This window comes from Leguminivora glycinivorella, chromosome 21 (genome assembly GCF_023078275.1).
Source record: "Leguminivora glycinivorella isolate SPB_JAAS2020 chromosome 21, LegGlyc_1.1, whole genome shotgun sequence".
In the NCBI taxonomy this organism is placed as follows: Eukaryota; Metazoa; Arthropoda; class Insecta; order Lepidoptera; family Tortricidae; genus Leguminivora; species Leguminivora glycinivorella.
Window position 1 is genome coordinate 7,239,004 of NC_062991.1, and position 25,026 is coordinate 7,264,029.

Consider the following 25,026-nt stretch of genomic DNA (forward strand, 5'->3'; position numbering starts at 1 on the left):
TTACACTGAGGCGGCGTGGCGGAGACGTCCCTTGCGCGCCCCGAGACACGCGACGCTTAAGTGGGAACGCTGCCTTAGTGAGGTACACGTCTCATGAACTGTATAACATACCTGATGTAATTGTATTGGTACCTATTTATGTTGCTTTTCCAATAAAAAAAAAGATGTTATTAGAAAGGACCGTAGATGAATATGATATACAACAATCTAAGTATGTTATGCTAACAACATACACATCAAACAGTTCTACAGGTTTTTGGAACTAAACAAGTATTTATTTTTATGATATAGGCCGCTAACGAGCAGACGAGCCGCCTGATGGGAAGCAGTCATCGCCGCCAATGGACATAAGCAACATCAAGGGAACCACTTATGCGTTGCCGACCTTTGAAAACCTACGTATTAAAAAATGTTGATGTTCACGAAAAAAAATTAAGATACTTATTGCTGTAAAGCTAACTAAAAATATTTTCACAAATGTCGAGCAAAGTCCAATAAGTAAAAGTGAGCCCATTGCATCCCTCATAAGCCGATACACGCGCGAACGTTTCATAATCCTTCTTGAATACCGTTATCAATAGGGCGACTTCGATTTATGATAAATTTGGGATATACATTTTTTTCTCTAAATTTTAGATTACGCCGCATTGCACATTGCGCATCTCTAAGTTGAATAATAATTAAATAAAATTATGGAAACGGATTATATTGCGTATTATGAATTTACGACGACGTTTTCTCGAAATTCTCATTGAGTTTTAATTAAATACGAGAATATTTGTATCTTGACAGATAGCTGGTCGGATTTAACCTGATACGCAACAAATGTATTACAAGAACAAAACTTGAGGTGAAATAAAAATATATATCTTTTTGAAAACAAATCAAAAATACTGTAACTGCGATCGCTATATAGTTTTGTAGTAAATTATGTACGTATTTATACGATCTTAAATTATTCTATCGAAAACTTAACTTAGAATGAAAAGTAACTAATTATTATACATAGTATAAAATCAAAATTCTAAAATTCAATTAACAACTGAATATCAAAATATATTTCATAACGTAAACAAGTGCTATTTACTTGGTAATGAAACGACAATATTTCATTACAAGCAGTTTGTTGTTATACAGAACAAAACTCGGAACGTTCCAAACAATTATGTTTCAGTTCAACTGTGTTATGCTTCATAACAGTAACGCAATTACGGGCTCGCGGAGAATTTCGCTTCGTTAGTTTCTAGAAAACCCAGGGGCTTAGACGTCGGGCTTCATTTGGTAAAGCTAGGTTACGTTCTTTTAAGCTGTATTTTAATAGTTCGGTATTTCGGTATAATAGAAAGGTTGATTACAGAGAGTGTACGAAATATTTACCATTTCTGCCCAAAATTTAAGGTTCATAATGGTCGTCATAATGTTTTTTTTTTTATCTACGCATAGTAAGATTACATATATTCTGTCAAACAAGTTTGTCAGTAAATAAGAACTAAGAAAACTATAAGTATCCTTTTCTCTAGCACCCTAAAGAAAAGGATGCATATAGTTTTCTTTGTTCTTATTTACTGACAGACTTGGTTGACAGAGTATATGTGTTGTTCGTCAACAAAGAAGTCAGAATCTGAATTCTTTCAGAATGTATCATTTAAAACGGGGAATAATAGTGCTTGTAAATTGTTACTTATTTATTTTAACTGATGGCAACAAAAATTGATCGATGCTCTAGCTCCATCTGTGGACAATGCATAGCAAACGTCAGCGACACAGTCCAACATTCTGCGCTGTCGTGGTCACCCCACACGCGTCGGGATACACTTTTACTCGCATTCCTAATACGGATGCGCACGCGTTTCACTCGTCGCTCGCGGCATACCAAACTGCAGTTTAGTCTCTGGACTAGTAATGGTGTCCGATCGAAATATCCTTATATTTAAGACGCTTCTCCATACAAACGCTCTCGACTATTTCCTCCCTGGTTTTTTAAGATAGATTAATGATTTTTTCAACACAGATTATTATTATTTTTATCTGTGTCGGACCGTTTTGATTTTTTTGATATTTTTGTTTTTAAAGACGCTAGACCAATCAAAAATTTCCAATAAAGGCCTTTTTCATTATGGCGCAAAAAAGTGTAATACTCAAGATTGGTAACAATTAGCCAAAAAAACTAATTTCATTTCTATTCAGATTCTCAAATTTCGTTCCTATTGATCAAATTTTGAAGGATGAAACAGTCGAGAGCGGAAACTTGATTTTAATGATTTTTTCGCAATATCTTTTAACTGAACAATATTTTTTCGATAAATCTAGTTAATAACACTAGTATATTAAACTAGAATTCCCAAATTGAAAGTGGGGCTCCTTTCCATTTTAGCATTTTCGCTCCTGTAGCATCTTAATAAAGAGTGCATTTTTCACGTATATAGCTTATATATTTCAGATCCAATAATTTCAGGTTTCTCTTTCTTTTTGTTACAGGTAAGAATTCGGATCAACACTTTTTTTTTAAACGGCGATTAACGGCCCACTTCGAAAAATGAATTAAGATGTCACAGCGTTACGATACCACACTTATTTCATAGTGACGTTCTTACAAAGTCGTCACTGTTGACTGTCACAGATCGGTATCCCACCGCTATGGTATCTTATGAGCATTGTAAGGATTGAGCAGTTTTTATTTGGTAAGTATGGTTTCCCCAACTACGAGCAACTGACAAGATAACCTAAGCACAAAATAATTGACGACCGGTCTGGCGCAGTCAGTAGTGACCCTGCCTGCTGCGCCGCGGTCCCGGGTTCGAATCCCGGTAAGGGCATTTATTTGTGTGATGAGCACAGATATTTGTTCCTGAGTCATGGATGTTTTCTATGTATATAAGTATTTATATATTATATATATCGTTGTCTGAGTACCCACAACACAAGCCTTCTTGAGCTTACCGTGGGCCTCAGTCAATCTGTGTAAGAATGTCCTATAATATTTATTTATTATTATTATTTATTAAAATTAAAATTTTGAAAAAACCCCCGACATTGTGGACCGATTATCATGAAACATGGCTAAGAACACTCCCGAGTCCCGACTAACTCCTGGTGGCTGGTGACCTTTTTGATTTTTATTGAGGTCCCATGGTCCCAGGCCATGTTTGCCGTATGCATCCACAGAGGTGGGCTAAAGTAGCCACAGTATGGATGCCGCAATACGGACGAGGATCTGGCAGGCCCAGGCGGAGATGGCGGGATGACCTGGACGTGTATCTCAACAACTGGCCGGAGATCGCCCAGAACCGGGACGAGTGGAAATCTAAGGGCAGTGGGACACAATATAGGCTTGTAAAAAAAAAAATATTGAGGTCCCGATATTTCGACGGAGTCGCATCTAAAACTCTTATTTGTATACTTCAACGCAAAAATACATAAAATTTATAAAACAAAGATCATCAGTTTAAAATAAGTTGTAAAAATAACAATACAAAAACTCTTTAAACAGGTATTTCGTTTACGGGCTTCATTAAAAATCGAAGTATTGAACACTGTAAACAGAGAAGCTTAAAGAAAATGACTTTGTAATTTTATTACTTACTTTCACACCTATAAAACTAGCGAAGCTATTCCGCTTGATAACAAAGTGTAAGCGAGCAATCGCTTTTGGGGTCGCTTTAACGGTGACAGATGGTTTGATGCAACCGACCCTTATTCTGAATTCTGTCGCGCCGCTTGATTACTTATTTGTATCTATTTCTTCTGCCCGCGGCCCGATGCGATAAATTCAAATTTTGCAGTGTTTGGATGATGCTGGATTGATGATGAAGTTGTTGATGAACTTGCAATCTTCTGTCATCAGCAGCAACTTACTCGTATACGATACGACTAATACTATGTAGATTGTAGAGTAGAGGCGACCGCTTGATTAGTGATTAGAATTACACCAGACACCGTCCAACAATTTAACTTATTCCTATAGGCAACATTTACAACACATATTAAGCATTATACCTCTTTTTAAAGCCGAGCTGTAAATGCATACAAAAGAGTTTAATTATCGAATCACGGTATAAATCCGCCATGTTGGAACCATTAAAAATCTGGAACGTTCCATTAAAAGTGTTTCAATTACGGAATGGAAATTATAAATTAGCTGGAGAAGCTATTTGGTGTAGTTTGACTGAAAAAATTTTAGCGTCGTGTTTTGCACGATGTAGGGGGGACAAAAATATCTTTTGGCAAAATGAGAATCCATGTATTTTTGTAAAAAGGAGATAGGTAGGACCTAAAGCTTTTAACCACCAGATGGTAATGGTGGATGGTAGGTACCGTACCGAAAATGTGTCCATTGACTCTTGGTTTAAAAACTCTTGACCCAAATTATAGTGACTGGGACTAAATTCACGTTAGATTTTTGCAAGATGATCATCATCATTCCCTTGCCCTATTTTCATTATGCGTCCTAAACACAGTCCACCTGTAAAAGTTGTAGAAGTATGTGGATTTCAGGTCCTTAACTGTTTTTTTTTTTTAATATTTCTTAGATGCAATGTAACGAATCTTAAATAACTAATGTGAATTAGAGATTTAGCAAGACACAAATTCAATAAATTTTGCAGATGAATTTGTAAATGTTTCTTTTCGACATGCTAAATGCTAACTGGCGTGACATAAGAATACATTTTTAATAATAATAATAAATAATAATAAATAACTTTATTTCGAACCATCAAGTCCATAGGGTTAGTAAATACAACAACCTATACATCTATTGTTAGTAACAAGAAAAGATACAATCATTAAACAAAACAGATACAAGGACGGAAACAAACAAAAACCTAATATATTTACAAGTTTCGCGGCAGCACAGCTACAGGTGAGTGTAGCTGCACATACCGCTTGACTAGGGGCGAGTCACACCGCTGCGCCAATGTACTTAATATGTATATGTTTTGTATTTTTAATCATCCCATTTTAATTTCCAGCGAAGTTGGAACAACTTAATGAAATAAGACGTACTTGAAGTCAGAACTTCCTGGCGCTTTAGAAATGTATTCTGCCATGTAGTAAATTAGTTCTGCGACTCTTTTATGAAGGAAGACTTGAATTTGAACAAGTTTTTTGTTACACCTTGCAGTGTTTGACCTAGTTCTATACAGATTAATACAGAACAAACGCTAGAGGTTTTCAAACTGGAGGACGTGACTTCAATTCAAATCCCGACACACATTAATAATGATTAATAAAAACAATACGAAAAAAGCGCCTACCTTAAAAACTTTGAACTTATGTATGTAATAACAATTGATATTTGCCAGTCGCTTTTCATTGTGGGACAACTGGGAAATAAATAAAGGTTCTCTTCTCTAGGTTTGAAAGGTCAGATGGCAGTCACTTTTGTAGGTAAAACTAGTAGGTACCTATGACAAATCCTGGGATTCGTTACCAAATGGGGACCCTAGACCGACCGAATATCCGGCCATATGAGTAATGGGAAAATGCCGGTTCAACGCGAGGAGGACGACTAAAAACATTGTGAAGTGCAATGTCCGCATAAGGGTTTAACATGTATGTTTAAATCGCAAGGAATCAATACTGCCATAAATGCGAAACCATAAAAAACGATCCACCAAAACGCCCACGTTAATCAAAAACTTGAAGCGGCAAAAGAAACAGAAAACTCCACATATTACCCCCTTTAACACAAAACGTAAGCGACATCAAAAACGGTCTGAAATAAGACCTTTTTTGTTAAGTCTAGCTTTTACATTTCACTGAACTATAAAGCGATCGCTCCAGAATCCAGAGTTATTGGCATTGAGCTCAGGCGTAACAACTCATTTCACGTGGTAAGTCTGATCTGTGTTCACGCCTTGGTATCTAAGGATCAAGAGTTTATACTGGTAAGTACAACACGTGAGACATTGGTGGTTGACTAGAATCGGCCCTGCGGTGTAGTTCTAATAGCTTACCGATTGTTAGCTGATGTTTCTAGCCTTCCATTATGTACATGGTATTGAGACGTTGATTATCGAAGGTCGCAAGAAGCAAAATCAAAATGTAATGTAGTATTGAAAGTAGCGGATCGCTAAAACAAACAAGTAAATTCTGGCATAAGAAATTCCTCTAAGAGCTAAGAAAGTAGGAACAGTGAGAGCCAATGTCATCAAAGCAACAGCTAATAAGAAGATTCCGATGAAGATGAATCATACATATTATGTTTTGATTACTCGATAAAAAGCAATATCGTCAAGTCAAGACCTTCTTTTCGTGCCTAGGTTCCTGTTTCCATTCAATAGTGGCCCAATTTTTCGACAGTGTTGATTTGACAGCCCAGTGGTCCATTTCTTAAAACTGATAATTATAAGTTATAAGCGGAAATCTCTTTTCAACTTGTTGTGTTGTTGTTGTTATACAGTGACGTCCGCTTGTAACTTTCAACTTTGAAAAATGGGCCACTGGTTGTCGCGTGCCTCAAACCCCCGTTCCGAGAGGTGTTGGCAATGACTGCAATGAGATAACTATCTTCTTTCCGATTGGTCTAGAGGTCACGTTACATTGGTGCTCAAGTCAGCTCGCCGACTCTCAACCAATCGAAACACGAGCACAGGACGTTAACAATGTTTACCCAAATGGGGGAGCGGAGCCCAATTCTATCTTCACCTGGCCAGCCAGAAGTTTTAAATTGGATTTTTTACAGCGGACGGTATTTGCTCCTATTACTCTGCTTTTTGATGACGGATGAGTTTTCTGCAACTTTTTCGCGTTGAAATGACTGGTTTTAATTTTCATATAGTGATATGGAACGGGTTAGTGTGTTTTCACATTATCCGATCCAATATCGGATGTCGGAAGGATTTCAATCAAAAGCAAAAGTCGGTGGCTTAGATCTATGGGATATCGGTCATACATCCGACATCGGATCGGATATGTGACAATTCACTTAGGCAATATGTGAAAGTACTTATTTACGTTTTGCTAAGTTGTTGTTCGAGTTGCTAAATTGTCTGTAATACATATACATATAGTTATACTTCCTCCTAAGACTATTTTACTAAGTGTTTCGTTAGTCTTTAACTTGATAATTTTCAATAACTTTGTAATCCAGGTGCTTATTACCTATGCATTTAGTTTAGCAAGACACATCACATAATATAGTATACAAAGCTATTGGTCCATCAACGGACCATCAGGAGAATCTTTTTGCAGAAGCAACACACTGATCCTCTTTTCAGACGGATACTTTGCTAAACACGCTTAACTAATGATGGCAATACATATGCGAAAACCGATGCTCTGTAACTATTCAGGTCGTGTATTCTCAATAGGTGCGCGAGCGCAGGGCTAGGTGTTCGTGTTTTCTATTGCCAGTGTAACGTGACCTGAAGAATGAAGATATTTTACAACTTATTCAGTACCACAAGTCATTTTAGTTGGTTACGATGACATTTTTACCAGTCGCTATTGCAGCTGGCAGAGTAAACATTTATCTTTGATCAGTTTCGTCTAAAAACATTCCTCTTCTGAGGTTGTCATCTTAGACTAATTGAGTGATTGACTAAGAGTCTGAAATTACAAAATCTAGTAAAGTGTTTACCTACTTCGAGCTTCGGCGGCGTACTGTGGCCCATCGTCCGAGGTGACTGTGTGGTCTCGCGCCACGAGAAAGAACGGCCACTCATTCAAACATAACATACAAAAAACGCCGTGAAACATCACCTTACCCTAGCGCCCATAAGCGACTAGAATTGTCCTTCACTTCAACACGCATCCTTGCAACAACCCCTTTGATCATTTACATCTACTTTAAGACGATATGTTAAGGACTATAATGGGTTGATAATGTTTAAAAGATTATTCATCTCGTGTGGCGTGATTAATTTATCGGTCTATTGAGTACTGACAGACGCATGCTATCTTTTTATCAGAAATCGAATATAGCACAGATCAAGTGAATCTGTTAGCAGAAATACAAAGGTGCAATATTTGCGACGAATATTTTTCAGGACTTGACCAGGAAATTTATTCAGATCCTTGCTCATATGACGTAATACAATCACAATGAAACGTTCGCTCAAATTACAAGCCAGGCAAGAATCTGATGTTTTCAACATGAGCTATTTTTGACATTCTGAAGCCCGTCACATTACAGGCATTTGTATTTGTTGAAAACAGACAAAGGATTATTGGATTGGATTATTGTAATTTTTAAATCTAGCAGTAAGCATGCCAATGTAAATACCTGACGTGTAAAATTTTATTTTATCAATAAAGGATTGTATTGTATTGTATTGTATTGATTTGAGCATACTGGCATAATAATTTATTATTTAGACAAACTAGTTTTGTAGTGTATAGGCAAAAATATTTTGTCCGTTGATGTTTAAAAGACCAGTAGCGCTATCTAGGGCATATCTGTGTATGCGCGGCGTATCAGCTGTTCGGTCGGCGCACGCGGTGAAATTGTAGTGCGTTGTGTTACGTTAGGTTGAACATAGGTGGCGCTAGTGGTAACATAGAGGTTTTTTTTTATATCTATAGTGTTGTATTTTTGTTAAAGTTGGTATTGTTATGTCTATTAAACCTCTCATTGTTGTACTAGTGTTAAACGGTAATCTCGATTTTAAAGCCATCTCCAAATACGTACATGAAAGCGAGTAGTGTTATTTGTTTTATTTTCGAATTTTTATTTATTTGTAGATTACGTCCGTGTTTGTTTTTGTCCTAAACGTCAAATGACCGTCATTCCGTTAAAACCATGAATGCCCGGGTCGTCAAATAAATATTCCGAAAAAATGTTTACCTCAATGACACATCATTGACAAAATGAAAATTCGCAGAATGAGAGACGTTAAAACTTTATGTATGGTATAACCTTGACGCATTTTATATTAGGTATGTATTAGTGAGGAATATCATCTGTTTGTCTTCGATATTTGGTAAAGTTCCGTTTTTAGCTATATGTATGAACTGATGCTGCTTTTTATTAAAGCACAATTCAAGATAAGTCATTATACATAATATACATTTGCTAGAAAGACTCATTCTCATTCTGATGCTAGTAATAGTATACCAGATACAGCTAGTCATATTTTCCAGTCCGGTAACCATACGTTTCGGTAACTTCGGTAACCAAACAACCGCTTGGCTAGGTGTCCGAAAACTCGAATCGGAGATCTGGCAGACCCTGTCAGCGATGGCGGCACGACTCTGTACACCTTGACTGTTAGCCATAACTATGTAACATAGGTAGATTCAATCCTTAGTTGAACTTACTAAGGTACTCCAAGATTTTAACCCCAAAATTACGACGCAAAAACGACGGGGTGTTATATGTTTGACGTGTCTGTCTGTCTGTATCTCTTGTGTGTGTGTGTGTGTGTGTTTGTCTCTGGCATCATAGCTTTAGAACGGATGAATTAGTCTGGATTGTCTGGAATGTTCTTAGCCATGTTTGATGAAAATCGGGGGCTTTTCAAAATTAAAATTTTATATCGTGATTATTGAAGGAGCGGTCTGACACGGCTTTGAATAGATATTAGTGGAAACATTGTGAAGCCCTTTGTCACTAATAATATTCTAGATTTACATAGTGCGTAGGTACCTACTTAGTATAGAGACGTCCTTTACAGACGATAACCGCAACCTGTCTACAAACTTCCCCTGTCTAACAAGATTACTTGCTACTAATGATTGCGTTACCATTTGTCGTCAAACTAATCTTAACTCGAACGTGTACAAGTTAGAGTTAACAATGTCTGGCAGTTCCAGCCCGCATGGAAAGTTGGCAGGTTTGAAGTTATAGTTAAGCTCAGGATGTGGGTTCGATTACTATCGGTTATTCAATTATATTTATACTTATTTAATTTTGAAAACCACAAATTATAAGCCATCTTGCGGTGCTATTACACGGGCAACACATTTGCCAGCTATTCACATACCGTTGCCGCGTTTATTCGATACGCGCCAACTGACTATTGAGCAAACGCGGCAATGGTATGTGAATTGCCGGCAAAACAGCACCTTTAAAGGGATAAATTCCCTTTGCGCTTGAAGCTTCATTCAAAGTAGTTATAGTCAGCAAGTAAGTAAGTAAACTCTTTATTGTACCACCAGTATAAAATATACAAGGCATCAAATATAAAAGGAAGAAGAAGGAGGAAGTACAAGCTGAACTTATCCCTGATAGGGTCTATAGAGTACACGCACTGGGGGCCGATTTTTGATTCTCACGACGTTCGAATTCAGAAAATTGTCACTGAAAATAATAGGCAATTCACCGTTTTCAACCAGTATTTTAGTGACAGTGAGACTCAAAAATTTCATGTTATGTTCAAAATGTTCATGTTAGCAAAGTAAATAATGTAAGGTACCGGCCACATCAGAGCGTCGCGTGTCTCGGGGCGCGCAACGGACGTCCGCGCCACGCCACCTGAGTGTAATTCAAAAAGCGTCTCCTCAGTACATTTTGTATAGGAAGGACGTAAGGCGCGCCGCCAAGCGGCGCGGCGCGCGCCACGCGACGCTCTGATGTGGCCGGTCACTGAGGGGGCATGTATTATTTTAGTTTAGTTTAAACATACTAAGGGCCACTTACGCGTGAAGTTTAATTTCATTTGTGGCTGTCAACTAAGACGTCATTGTTTTTAGAATGCCGTTGTCCAAAACCCAAAAATGGCTTATGGTTTCGTCATGTCCGTCCATCAGTTCATATGCCACAGCATTTTTTTAAAATTGTCTAATACCTGCTTGATGTTTCTAATAAGAGCCAGAGATACCTTGCAAATGCAAGTTAAATTCAAATAGCTAAAGTGTTGAACAAGTCAGAAATTCACTAAGAAAATATGCACTGCAATGCAGTAAAGCAGCCTATTTATCTTTCCATAATTCGCCCGAACGATTCCCATTCTAGCTGCATCCTTGTTTGTCTTTCATTTCATACACACACAACACATTTATTTAGGGGTGGTTAGGGAGATCAAGAGAGACCAAACAACCAAACAAAAACCAAAACAATGCGTCCAAAGGTATCTGTCTATAAATACCTACGCACGACTCACATTTACTTGCATGTACATGCACCTACTTCAATTATTGTCTTAGCGTTTGACATATTAACAATAATATAAAAATAACAAGCATAATAGCCCTGCTTTTCTTAGACGCGCAAACTTCATTAGGTATGTTTTTATACTATTTTCCCTCACAAACGATTCTCCAAACTGCCTCTCAATAGAGTCAGACGATCTACACGCCTTTAAGGCAGCGTCCCCACTTAGGCGTCGCGTGTCTCGCGGCGCGCAACGGACGTCTCCGCCACGCCGCCTGAATGTAATTCAAAAAACGTCACCTCAGTACACTGTACGCCGCCTGGGGCGCGTCTTACGTCCTTCCTATACAAAATGTACTGAGGAGACGTTTTTTGAATTACATTCAGGCGGCGTGGCGCGGACGTCCGTTCCGCGCCTCAGGACAAGCGTCTCTTAACTTAACTGTGGATGGTCCCTTAGAACCGCGTCAATCGCTAACTGAAGTAATTTCACACTCTTCTGTTTTAATTGTGGAATTATCCAAATGACTCGTTCAAGGTAAGGCAACACCCAAGCTGGACTGTGTGATAGGCGGTAGCGGTTTTATGGAGATGGCGGACAGTCCAAATAACATCCGTGTTATGACCGGCTCTGATTTACCGCTCGCCACGCCGGTCACTGCTTGCACAGAAGAAACCGTTAGATGGGCCTCTGACTAAATAGCTAATTCACTCCTTACCATGAAAGTCTAACAGGATCGAATATCGAATGCTGCTGCGCTATACTCACTTGGCAGTCACAATTACCCAAAATGTATATTGAGTTCTTGACCTTGGCGAAATGACCAAGTTATTTACATAGATCGCTCTTGCAGCATGTATGGATGACCTTGTCGCTCTACGAGACGCGCACCGACCCATAAACTTTAAAACGCTAACGCTTATGACTTAGACCACCGTTTCACATAAATCACGCAGTCTTCCGGCTATCATTGTGAGTTATCGAACGCGTCTGTGAATCGCTGCCGTAATTAGTTCATCTGTCTCTAATGACGGAAACGCAGTCTTTATTATTCCTATTGTCTCATATTCAAGTTGCATAATAACATACTTCTTATAATATTTGTATAATTAAATGAATGAGTGCTGGCCGCTGGTGGGTATGAGACTCATTAGTGATTAAGATATGATGTAGCTAAAAAAAAATACCCATAATTTATAACATAATCTGATTAAATAAGCCACAAAATGATGAATGAATTATAATGTACCAAAACAAAATTAATATAAAAGTGATAAAAAATATCGAGACTCCATATAGTCCAAGTCACTATATATGGTCAGTATGGTCAGTATATCCACTATACGAGTATATCCATAATTATATAAAATAATGTTTGTCGCAACAACTTCACAGCCACTAAAAATACTATTATAATGTTTAACTTTAATGTATATGGAATAGGACTAAAGATAATCATCTATTTTACTAACTGTAGCACACTAAATTTGCTCCACAAACAACACTATTAAGAAACGCTAGTTTTCCATAGAATTCTCAAGGCACTTAAGCCCTTTTTATTTAAGGTTAAACTGCGGGAAAGTTTCCTATTTTAAATGAGCTCTAAAATGGTATAAACAAGGAAAAAGAAACTACCATTAACACTAAACGATCTTTTAACTCTATTAAAATGTTAGGGTTCTCGCGAAATGGTTTTAACTTGACTGTGGTAAAAGATAGATTGGTTCATAAAGAAAAATAACTCATATGGAATATTTCTTAGGAAATAAAAATAAGCCCTAGGAATAACACGAATGTGAAATTTGCATAATATTGGTTATATCGTTCAAATGTGTTTTAGTGTTTTCAAGATATCTAAAAATCTACATATAACGTTAACTACGTTTTTCTGCATTTTTGTAAGTTTACAACATTCGTGATCCACTAAAACATTGTTTTAGTTCCTTACGTAATCGGATCAATTTGGAAGCAAGAATTTAACCTTTGATACTTCTGACAATTAGGAATGAATCATTTTCAAAATTCTTTATTTACGTGAACATATTTACATAATTATATAAGAAACTAAGACTAAACTTAAAAGCTAGCTAATGTCTAAAATAGGCCCTTGAGGCATTGTACCAAGGATACTGGCAACATTTGTGCGCATACGTTGTGCGAAGGAGTCACGTCAGCGCCACCCGTTACGTCAACCAGACGCTTCGCGATTTCTGTGAACAACTTGTTCGCGCTGGGACCCCATGGACCTAGAGTTTCTATAAATCATTTACATTTTTACCTTTTAGACATAGTAAACCTTAAACATAGTATGAAAAGATACGTATTCTTAGATTTTTCACGTTAATTTTCATTGTCTCTAGAGTACTTCCATTTTCCACTTAAAGCTAGTCAGCAAACTCGCCATACACTTTACGATGCCTCTGGGAACAGTGATTAATGTACCTTGTGTGTGGTATCCAAAAGTGGACTTTATTTACGGTGTTATTATTATTTCTTGTAATTTCACTTGAAACAAGCTTAGTAAAAAACACTTACTAAGCTCATAATATGTATGCCGTGTAAAATTCTAAATTGATAATTATAACATCGTAATATCATCCCTTGAAAAAACTTCACACTTCATAATTAACGTTGTATGCAATGCATGTAGGTAACATTTTCTTACTAATATAATATATTAATGGAACATTGTCTTTTCTAATTACTTCACAGCAGAATATACGATTTTTCTTCAAACTACATTGTTTGAAGTTGGTTGAGCTCTAATTGGATTAACCACTCATTCTTCACACTTCATTTAGAATAGAATAGAATAGAATAGAATTCATTTATTTAACGTCACAAGTGTCACAACATAGTAAACACAAAAAGAAGGCATGCAAACAAAACATACATCATCATCCTCCTTTCGTTATCCCGGCATTTTCCACGGCTCATGGGAGCCTGGGATCCGCTTTGACAACTAACCCCAAGATTTGGCGTAGGCACTAGTTTTACGAAAGCGACTGCCATCTGACCTTCCAACCCGAAGGAAGGGTAACTAGGCCTTATTGGAATTAGTCCGGTTTCCTCACGATGTTTTCCTTCATCAAACAAAACATACAATGAACGCTAAATAGGACCCTCACTCAGCATGATGACGATTTGGTAACTGTAGCTACTGGCTGTCACTGTCACTTTTATTTTACCTAATAATAGAGCTCATCGAAAATTATCAGAACGTGACTGTTTATAGAAGCTATAGCTACCAAGGGGAAGATTAAAATTAAATATCTGTCAAATAAGTCGCCAAATAAAAATAACGCGTCGTACACATGACAGAACCCATTGAAATATAACTTATATAACCTTCAACGGCTATAGCGATAGCATATATTGTTATGTAGTCGTAGTCATAAGCTGTTTAGCGGACTTATAATGTAGATTGTATTCTACAATTTCAATTTACAAGAGCAGCATAATTGTCTTCGACGAGAAGAAATTATTTGAATTGTTTCGGCAAACATTCCCCTGGAAATAACAGGATTCGTAACGGTATTGGGTAGTCCGTTCCGTTTATTTTGTTAATATTTTTGGAATCCATTTTAGACACTGATGGAAAATGAGATAAAAAAGATATGTGAAAAACTATGTAGTACTAATCAAAAATCCTATTACATTCTTATCTGACATTCTCAGTAAAAATATTCAGTATTCATTGCAATGAATGTTAACATATATATTTTAACACTGTATGTTGACCCTAGAAAATGTTACTGAAGATAACGGAACTATAAATTATAATAATTCTTTTTGTATCGTTGACGATCTTATAATCAGATGAGATTTCGTGCATATTCATACACCACTCTTTCCAGCCTTAATTTAAGCAGTCTTGTCTTAATTTGTCATTAAAATTCAGATCTCGTTTCGCCGTAAAGTACTCTTAAAATATTGTACAACCCGTTACACTAATTTGGCCCTTAGTATATAGTCGTTTAGAATAAATTTTAGTATGAATATAAACTTTTAGACGTTCCTGCTTCAATTCAAGTTACAATTTGCGCAGTTTACCGCAAAATGAACAAGATCTCTCTAAGTATGCTCTCGAGAAATAATAAAATTCGCAAATAAAAATACCAACGTCCAGGACGTTCTAACTCATAATATCGATAGGTCTGTCTAGCTTTTAGAAGATTAAGCCATTATATCACAATGAGATCCTCAATTCACGCTGAGGCATAAAATAAAAATACGGCCTATTCGCACAAAGCAACCAATAAAGGGAACAATTTCAGTTATTTATGCCGTTGTATTATCATAGCTCCCATAGTTGTGACTTTATTCTCTCTCCATTGCGAGCGCGCTCAGTTTATGAGCGGAATATTTCGGATTCTCATGCCGACTCAGCAGTTTTCAGCCCAGCTCTAACACAATGATTTATTGTTTCAGATGCCAACGATGTAGCGGCGCAATCACAAACTGCGAAAACGTGAAAAGTGCTCGATATTGAGTTCGAAACTCGTCCCATCCCTGACATCTCGCGCGTGGAACAGTTCGTTATTTTAAAATGTGGCAATGTGATTGGTTTACGCGACCGGCGCGTTCTTGATTAGTGATGTGCCGTGTCGACAGTGGTTATCGTTAGTGAGATGGCGACTATGGATTTGACGAACGAGGTGGTCCGCTTAAGGGCGGAGCTCGAGAAGGTCTCGACTGAAAGGGACATGCTCCTATGCGAGGTGTCGAACCTGCGCAGAGAGCTCGAGCTTAGCGAGTTGAAGAACCTGCAGGATGACAGGTGAGTGAATTGTAGCTAATGACGTGTCTGGGATAGAGATAATAGTGGTGGAGTGGGGGCGTTGGGTATACGTATGAAGTTGGTTTCCGCACAAACAAAGGGCGCGTCTTGTAGGTCCTTTCAAAGGCTCGACAGTTCGTCGGAGGCTCCTCACTTCGTGCTACTTAGCTGGCGCAAGTTAAAGGATAGAAAGGTCGTTAGAAACACGTAAATAATTGACATAAATAATTTCAAATAATTAATCATTTCATTTTCAATGTAAACATTAAATATGAAATTAAGCTTGCCAGCGCAAAAAATATTTCGGTCATCAATTATATCCCTCATTCCCGACTAATTCAACTAACAAAAAAAAAATAGGTAATGGCATGTAGTATTGGAGTGTTTTTTTTTCGACAACTCGTAAAATCGCTGTCCTAAATTTACGTGGTAGTGATATAATTTTAAGCAAGCCGTAAGCTGATCAGCTGGCATTTCATAGATTGTCTACTGACTGATGTATAACACTTGCTCCCGCTTCCGTCCATAAACCCGCTCGCTCTTCTAACTCACACCGTGACCACGCATGCTTATTATTACTCATATTGTCGTCGCCGTCGGCAATCTCTCCATTCCGTACAGCTAACCGCCAGTCACTCTAGAGAACGTTTTCGTAGATTACCTATTAACATATGTTCACCAAATTAAATCGCTACCGCTCCCGATCATCATTCCGCTCACTCTCCTAACTTAAACCGCGACCACGCATGCCTATTACTCCTATTGTCGTCGGCTGAGTTTCCGACGTGTCTGACGGCAGAAGGTCCTTTCCTCACTCCCTGAATAGGCCCTTAAAAACGCTGATGACTCCAGTTTTTCCGTTTAAACTTTTTTTTCCTGAATAAATTACCGAGCACCAAGGGAGGCTTCGGGTTTGTTCAATTATTTTTGTATTCAATTACGCGAATTTTGAGCGTGGGGATTAATTACTTAAAAAAGTATTGTTTTTCATCAGCTCTTGCAATCGATGTTTATGAACAAGCTTAAATGTTTTAAAAAGTATCGGTTTCTCATTTTGCTGTCGTCTCAAGTCCAGTTCTGTTGATGAAATTCTGAAAAAAAAGCTCTCTTCTTTTTAATATAGATAGATAGATAGATAGAATACTCTTTATTGGCACACCTCAGCAAGAGATACAGAAAAAAGATACAGCGGAGACAAAACAAATGATTATAAATAGAGGCAGACAACAGGCGGTCTTATCGCTAAAGAGCGATCACTCGTCCATCAGCTGTCAAGAGTGATATTTCTGGACCAGGCTCTACTAAGGACACTGTAAATAATTTAATATTTCTTTCATTATTCTGAAACCTGTTATCTTTTCTCATTTATATGGAAATTTCTGAAATATGGACGGAGAAAACTAGGGGCTCAATTCGACTCGTTGAAATGATAGCTTGTTCTGTAAGAAGTGGAATTGCCATGTGATTTTGATCAGGCACTTAATATACCTTTCGTTAAATCACTTTTGATAATATGTTCACCTTCTAACTAGTACAACGTTATGAAGTCAAAAGATGTGTTCCAAGTAGTGTTGCCTGAGTGGTGACGGGTTAAGAATTTCACCACCCCCTTTCTTCCCGATGGGTGTCGTAGAAGGCGACTATGGATATGGGTTAAATTGTGGCGTAGGCGAGAGACTGGCAACCTGTCACTGCAATGCCACAGTTTCGTTTTCTTTCAACCCCTTATTTGCCAAGAGTGGCACTGAAGCTTTAGTAGTTTCATGTGCTCTGCCTACCCCTTTATGGGATACAGGCGTGATTGTATGTATGTATGCATGTGTTCCAAGTATTTGAGTTCTGTGAACGAGAACGTAAATGACCACTTTTTTTATGGGATAAGTGTCAAACGCCGTGGCGTGGATAAGTGTCAGATCGCCTGATAGTAGGCATTGCTTAACCTTCCCTTATATTTTCCTCCTTCCCTTTATATTTTGCTTTCCTTTATATTTTTATTACGGAAAAGACTTAGGAAAACCTTTAGGAGTCTTCCCGTACAATATACACAGTACCTTCATTCAAAGTAGACTGCGAAAGCAGTGATAACGTTATCAATAACCGTTATTTCAAAGGCAAACGGAACATGCGGGTGAAAAACAATATCTTTTCATTTTGTAAAGCTTCATAACGTGATCCCAAATGATGGATGCTTCACAAATAACAATCGTCTGATGACTGACGGTTAAATGAATTATGTTGGTGATTTATTACGGACTAGGTTCTCCCTGCGGCTTCATCTACATTAGATGATGGTAATTAATGATCACATATATAGGAAGGATATGTCGGGTGATTTGTATTAAATACGCCTGTCGCAAGTTCTAGACCCACAGACACTTGTAGATGGACGCTCGTATTGGGTTATTGCGCAATTAAATTTAAAGTGTTCTGTTAATATATTATAAATAAATAAATAAAAGATATTTATTTACCAACACAGCACAAAATGGACATGTAAGGACTTATAAAAACTTAGTAAGTAAAATTACAGATGTGTGTGCAGTAAAATGGATGAGAAAATCAAAAATCAAAAAAATCAAAATAATTTATTCAGCAAATAGGCCACAGGGGCACTTTTACACGTCACATGTACAGTATAGGTATTTAAAAAATATTTAAAATTGTGTTGAAATTACAATAAAATTGATACTATTATATACTAATTCTAAGTTCTAACTAAAGTTAACTCTATACAATTAATTAGAGATGTAGAAGGTCTCTAAATGTCGGATTACAACCAAGGAATACACTAAATTTTAATTTAAAAGTACAAATACAAAAAAAAAGTCTAAAATTACTTTAGAGGTGCAAATGACTCTAAATGTCACAACTAAAGATAAAATGTATATCTACTTAATCTAATTCTCCTTAGAGATGTATATGGTTCAGCCTCAGCGAGACCGCTGATTTTCAGTCCCCAACCAATAAACTTAAATCTAATACTTAACTAAATAACTAGCGCACTAGTTAACCCGGCTATTATGTATTCTTACGGGTAGATGTTTGCTATAACGCCACTTTAAGGCGGTTGAGAATTGTGGGAAGGCATGGATAGATTCGCACACATCCAACAGGCCTCAGTGGCGCAGTTGGGAGCGCGATGGCCCCGGCAAGGCCAGAGGTCGCAGGTTCGTGTCCTGTCGGAGGTGTGAATTTTTTCGTTTTTCTTTTAATTTAAAAATATTAATTAATTTATTTATCGTTCAAGGCAACAAATGGCTCATAATGGTTAGTATTTATGTATTATAGAAGATTCAAAAGCTAATTGTTACTGTTGTTGTGTGTGTTGTGTTTTTTGCTAATTTTTGTGCAATACATGCGCATTATTTCCATGTCTCTGTGTACCGACCAGCGAGCTGTGTCACGCACGCACACAACGACAACTATAAGTAACGTCCGCTGGCGGCTTGTCCAAAAAAATTTGACACTGAGTGTATTTATTATATGCTCTGAGGTAATAGATAATTGTTATGTCACCTTGTCTCCTCCTATGTTCATTGGTTTAAACGTGAAGAGGACACAGTCGCGCCACTTGCTGGTTCATATTTATTTAACTCATGGTCCTCCTTGCGTTATCCCGGCATTTTCCACGGCTCATGGGAGCCTGGGGTCCGCTTTGACAACTAATCGCAAGATTTGGAGTAGGCACTAGTTTTACGAAAGCGACTGCCATCTGACCTTCTAACCCGAAGGGTAAACTAGACCTTATTGGAATTAGGCCGGTTTCCTCACGATGTTTTCCTTTACCGAAAAGCGACTGGCAAATATCAAATGACATTTCGCACATAAGTTCCGAAAAACTCATTGATCGAGCCGAGGTTCGAACCCGCGACCTCCGGATCGAAAGTCGCACGCTCTTACCGCTAGGCCACCAGCGCTTCATATTGATTTAACTAACATAATATATTACTCTTTTCTCAAAAGCTTACGGACGCTGGATAAATTCTCCCTAAAATCAGTTACAAAGCTTACTAAATGCCACTTGCACCAACGAAAATGGTGGGTTTATATGGAATTTGACAGATGACAGCCCACTAACCCCGACTTAAGTGATTGGTGCAAGTGGGCCTAAGTAACATACGATTAAATAATAAGTATTCATTTATTCTCCAAGCAACCCTAGGTATATCCCAAAGGTCTGTAAATCAGGCTAGGTCTCGCGCCAGACTTACCCTCATCACCTTATGTGCTACATAATATAGTGTAGTTTTTTTTATTTTATTTTTTATTATGGGCTTACTCTTGACTACAGACTAGCCAAAGGCAAAGACGTGGCCTACGATGGAGTGAGCTCGCCCAGAAGATGCCTGTTCACTCTTGATTTGAAGTCCAGAATAATATATAAACAGAATGGTATGCAGGCAACGGTTTTGAAAGAGCAATTAGGAGCAGCTTCATCAAGTTCTGTGGTACTCTATGAATACAGTCATTTAAACAAAGTCTTAATCAAGGATTATTTTCAAATAGTCTTAGATCTTCCCTAACTTTTAACTTAAATACAAGATTACGCAAAGGAACGTTAATGTGTTTATCAGAATCGTATGTTCCTTTGAACTTGATTGTAATGGTTTTTACGCCAAACGATTTGTTATGATTTTCCTAGTAGGTACTATCGGCTTCAAAAGTGCATGGAGAAATTGTGAATGAATTTATTGATAAAGTCGCCATGCACTTTTGCAGCTGATAGTACCATTGACATGAAAGTGAAAGTAAGGTACTATTTTCATTAACCCCCGACGCAAAAACGACGGGGTGTTATAAGTTTGACGTGTCAGTCTGTCTGTCTGTCTGTCTGTCTGTCTGTCTGTCTGTGTGTGTGTCTGTCTGTGGCATCGTAGCTCCCGAACGGATGAACCGATTTCGATTAAGTTTTTTTTATTTGAAAGCTGTGTTAGTCGGGAGTGTTCTTAGCCATGTTTCATTAAAATCGGTCCACTAGGTCGCAGTCGGGGGTTTTTCAAAATTTTAATTATTAATAAAGACGCATTATACCTGATGTAATTAGGATAAAAACTGTAAAGTTCTAAATTCCTGTACATTTTTATATACGACTGGATGACTAGCTCAGGACCGAGACAAGTCGAGTAGTAGAAGAGAAGCCTATGCTCAGCAGTGGGCAATAAAAGGCTGATATACCTCTATGATGATTTATATACGACTACCCTTAAGAGGATACGGTAGCGAAAATGCTAAAATGGAAAGGAGCCCCCCTTTCAACTTGGGAATTTTAGTTAAATATACCAGTGTTATTAACTAGATTTATCGAAAAAAAAAATTGTCCATTAAGAACAACTCAGTCAAAAGATATTTCAAAAAAATCTTTAAAATCGTTGTTCCGCTCTCGACTCTTTCCTCCTTCAAAACTTAATCAACCGGAACGAAATTTGAGAATCTGAATAACAATGAAATAATCTATGTCGGACCGTTTAGTTTTTTTGGTTAATTGTTACCAATCTTGAGTATCACACCTTTTTTTGCGCCACAATGAAAAAGGCCGTTTTTGTTGGAAATTTTTGATTGGCTAGAGCCAATCAAAACTTTCCAACAAAAAATTTCCACCCCATTGCATGTAGATGACTTGCTTCAGAGTTTATTGACACGAGATTGGTCGCGAAATATTGTTAATAACAGAGAAAAAACTTTTATGTATTTGGAAATATTTATGATGTACATTGTACAATTCATGGATGAAGAAAGGACGTGTCTGTAACTTTTTAACTTTTTCTTCTTCAACCACCTGAAAATTTATTAGTTAAGACGATACGGTAGGGGTCAATTCTCCATACAAACGCTCTCGACTATTTCCTCCCTGGTGGACTCTCTAGAGTATTTAAAAAGCAGAATATAAAAAAAATCAAAACGGTCCGACACAGATAAAAATAATAACAATCTGTGTTGAAGAAATCATTGCTCTATCTTCAAAAACCAGGGAGGAAATAGTCGAGAGCGTTTGTATGGAGAATTGACCCCTACCGTATCGTCTTAACTAATAAATTTTCAGGTGGTTGAAGAAGAAAAAGTTAAAAAGTTACAGACACGTCCTTTCTTCATCCATGAATTGTACAATGTACATCATAAATATTTCCAAATACATAAAAGTTTTTTCTCTGTTATTAACAATATTTCGCGACCAATCTCGTGTCAATAAACTCTGAAGCAAGTCATCTACATGCAATGGGGTGCAGCTATTTCGTCTTCTTTTGCCAACTGAATACAAAAATCTTATAAAATTGCACAGTGAGACATTATTAAAATGGTGGATGTAAAGGGGAGCCAAAAGTTTCTGCTATCCTCTAATATTTTTCAGAATACATTATACATATTATAATTTCCATGCTACGCTACTGCTACTTTTATTTACAAAAGTTGTTACAAAATCTGGATGTTCTACGTATAGGATCGTCGCCTAAGCCCCCAAAACACAAGCCTTCTTGAGCCTTCCGAGGAAATTAGTGAAGCACGTTTTATAATATTTATTTGTATATTATTACTAAACAAATTCATTCGGGAGTACGTATACAAGAATACGACAGTAATCATTTTTTGTTTGGACTCGCTTGGCATGTGTGGTTAAAATAATGCTTGTCCCTCCCACCGCCGTGCATGTTAATCTTTATCAACATAATTACCTATAATAAGACTAAATAATTCATACTAATATTATAAATGGGAAAGTGTGTGTGTCTGTTTGTTTGTCCGCCTTTCACGGCAAAACGGAGCGATGAATTGACGTGATTTTTTAAGTGGAGATAGTTGAAGGAATGGAGAGTGACATAGGCTACTTTTTGTCTCTTTCTAACGCGAGCGAAGCCGCGGGTAAACGCTAGTTCATAATAAAGAAAGATCACTGACTATAGACAAAAACGACTTAATTTTAACCTTCTTCTCATATACTTACGTCGTTTTTGCTCCCACGCGCACTAACATGACTGATTACCTACATTACGCAGTGCGCGCTGACTCGCAGAAACAAAGCTAGGTAATTTGCAAATTGATAGATTGTCTTTTAATATTATGTTATTAATTGTGGCCATGATATATGTTTGAGTCATGCAATGAAATGTCACTTTTCTTTATTACGCTTTTTGATTTAGAACTAGTCAGTGCGTCTCCAATACTGATTGGATATAGGATATCAGATTTCGTAAGCGTAAAAGATCGTTTTCCGATGAACTACAGTATGGGGTTCTTCAAAAAAGGAGTGTACAAGTTTCTAATGGGTCGGCAACGCGCATGTGACACCCCTTGAGTTGCAGGCGTTCATAGGTTACGGTGACTGCTTTCCGTCAGGCGGGCTGTACACCAGTTTGCCACCGACGTGGTATAAAAAAAATCTGGCATCGCACTTGCATCCCCTCTGCGCCTTGTCCATTGGTGGCAGTAATAGCTTACTAACGGGCGATTCTTCTCCTCGTTTACCTCATCTAACGAGATATTGATAAACTTCTCGTGACAAGTAATAAAGTAGCTATAAAATTGTTGATAACATGATGACTGGCTGTTATACTTGAAATTAGTACGAAATCGTTTTGTTTGGAAAACTGATTGGTTTTTAAATCGATACCGTCTCGAACGATATCCATTCGGCTGAAGGCACTTGTTTCAATTCAATCAGTTGTACGATATTACTTTTTTTCCTATACTTTTTCTTAGAACTCAGTAACAATTAAGACACACTCGTAAATGATTCACAATGATTTCACTTAGATTTATATCTACGGCGTGCCTGTGTGGTGACGGGTTAAGAATTTCACCACCCCCTTTCTTCCCGTGGGTGTCGTAGAAGGCGACTGTGGGATTGGGTTAAATTGTGGCGTAGGCGAGAGGCTGGCAACCTGTTACTGCAATGTCACAGTTTCGTTTTCTTTCAACCCCTTATTTGCCAAAAGTGGCACTGAAGCTTTAGTAGTTTCATGTGCTCTGCCTACCCCTTTATGGGATACAGGCGTGATTGTATGTTGTATATGTTGTTATATCTACTGGGATGTAGGTCGTGATTACCTTTTTGTTATTTAGGTGTACATCTCCGTCCTTATCCTTATACAATAATATAAGGTACTAGCGACCCGCCCCGGCTTCGCACGGGTACTATACCTACATGTAAACCTTCCTCTAGAATCACTCTATCTATTAAAAAAAAACCGCATCAAAATCCGTTGCGTAGTTTTAAAGATTTAAGCATACATAGGGACATAGGGACAGAGAAAGCGACTTTGTTTTATACTATGTAATAGTGATGCAGTCTTTCAGTATATGAAAGGACAATGAATCTTTATACCTATCACTAACGACACTAACATCTTGTTACTTCCCCTTTTACTGCTATTTCGAAATGTTTCATCTCTAAATTCCAGACACATTCCGGTATCATCTATCATTTTAAAATACGATTTCTACCTACTCTTTCGTTTTCCTAATGGCGCGAAAACTTTTCAGCAAAACCTACTTAAAGTAACGGTTTTCAAGGTTTTTTTTGATATTTATTACGGCTAGTCAAAACACGATACCCTGCAGTGCGTCGAATGTAGTGGAAAACGAAATTTCTTAACGATACGGTGTACAGTCAACCAATTGGAACCCTAGGCCACTCTACAACCATGTTAAAATGACAATCAGTAAGAGATTTCTTACAATCTGATTTATAACGTCACTATGATATAGTTCTACAGTGGTCTAGGGGACCGGCCACATCAGAGCGTCGCGTGTCTCGGAGCGCGCAACGGACGTCTGCGCCGCGCCGCCTCAGTGTAATTCAAAAAACGTCTCCTCAGTACATTTTGTATAGGAAGGACGTAAGACGCGCCCCAGGTGGCGTGGCGCGGACATCCGTTGCGCGCCCCGAGACACGCAACGCTTAAGTGGGAACGCTGGCTAAGGTTCCAATTGGTTGACTGTACCTACCTAGTCAAGGTTTTCAACCTAGCTAGCTCTCCTTGTTGCTCCTCTTTAGTGGCGCGACAGAAACTGACTGAGTTTCGCCACGTAGCGTTAAACATTGTCATTGTCACTTCGGCTAAACCAGCAGTTGCTCTAGGTTCTGCGATATTCATTTGAAACAAACTTGTTGTTTTACAAAACATTGTTATGCTGTGTGGTGTATGCAATTCTACATTTTGCACTTGACAGTCGTGTTCGAAGTTTTTGAGGTAACAGATGACGATTAATTGGCAA

The 25,026-nt window shown here is 37.8% G+C and overlaps 1 protein-coding gene across 1 annotated transcript in view; it reads left to right on the forward strand.

Moving 5' to 3' along the window:
- LOC125237322 (IQ motif and SEC7 domain-containing protein 3) overlaps positions 1–25,026 on the forward strand; it is a 284,222-nt gene that overhangs the window by 116,558 nt on the left and 142,638 nt on the right. Inside the window, exon 3 of the mRNA XM_048144312.1 lies at positions 15,468–15,816. Coding sequence (XP_048000269.1) covers positions 15,668–15,816 — 149 coding nt within the window. The 5' untranslated portion in view covers positions 15,468–15,667. The remainder of the gene's footprint in view (positions 1–15,467; positions 15,817–25,026) is intronic.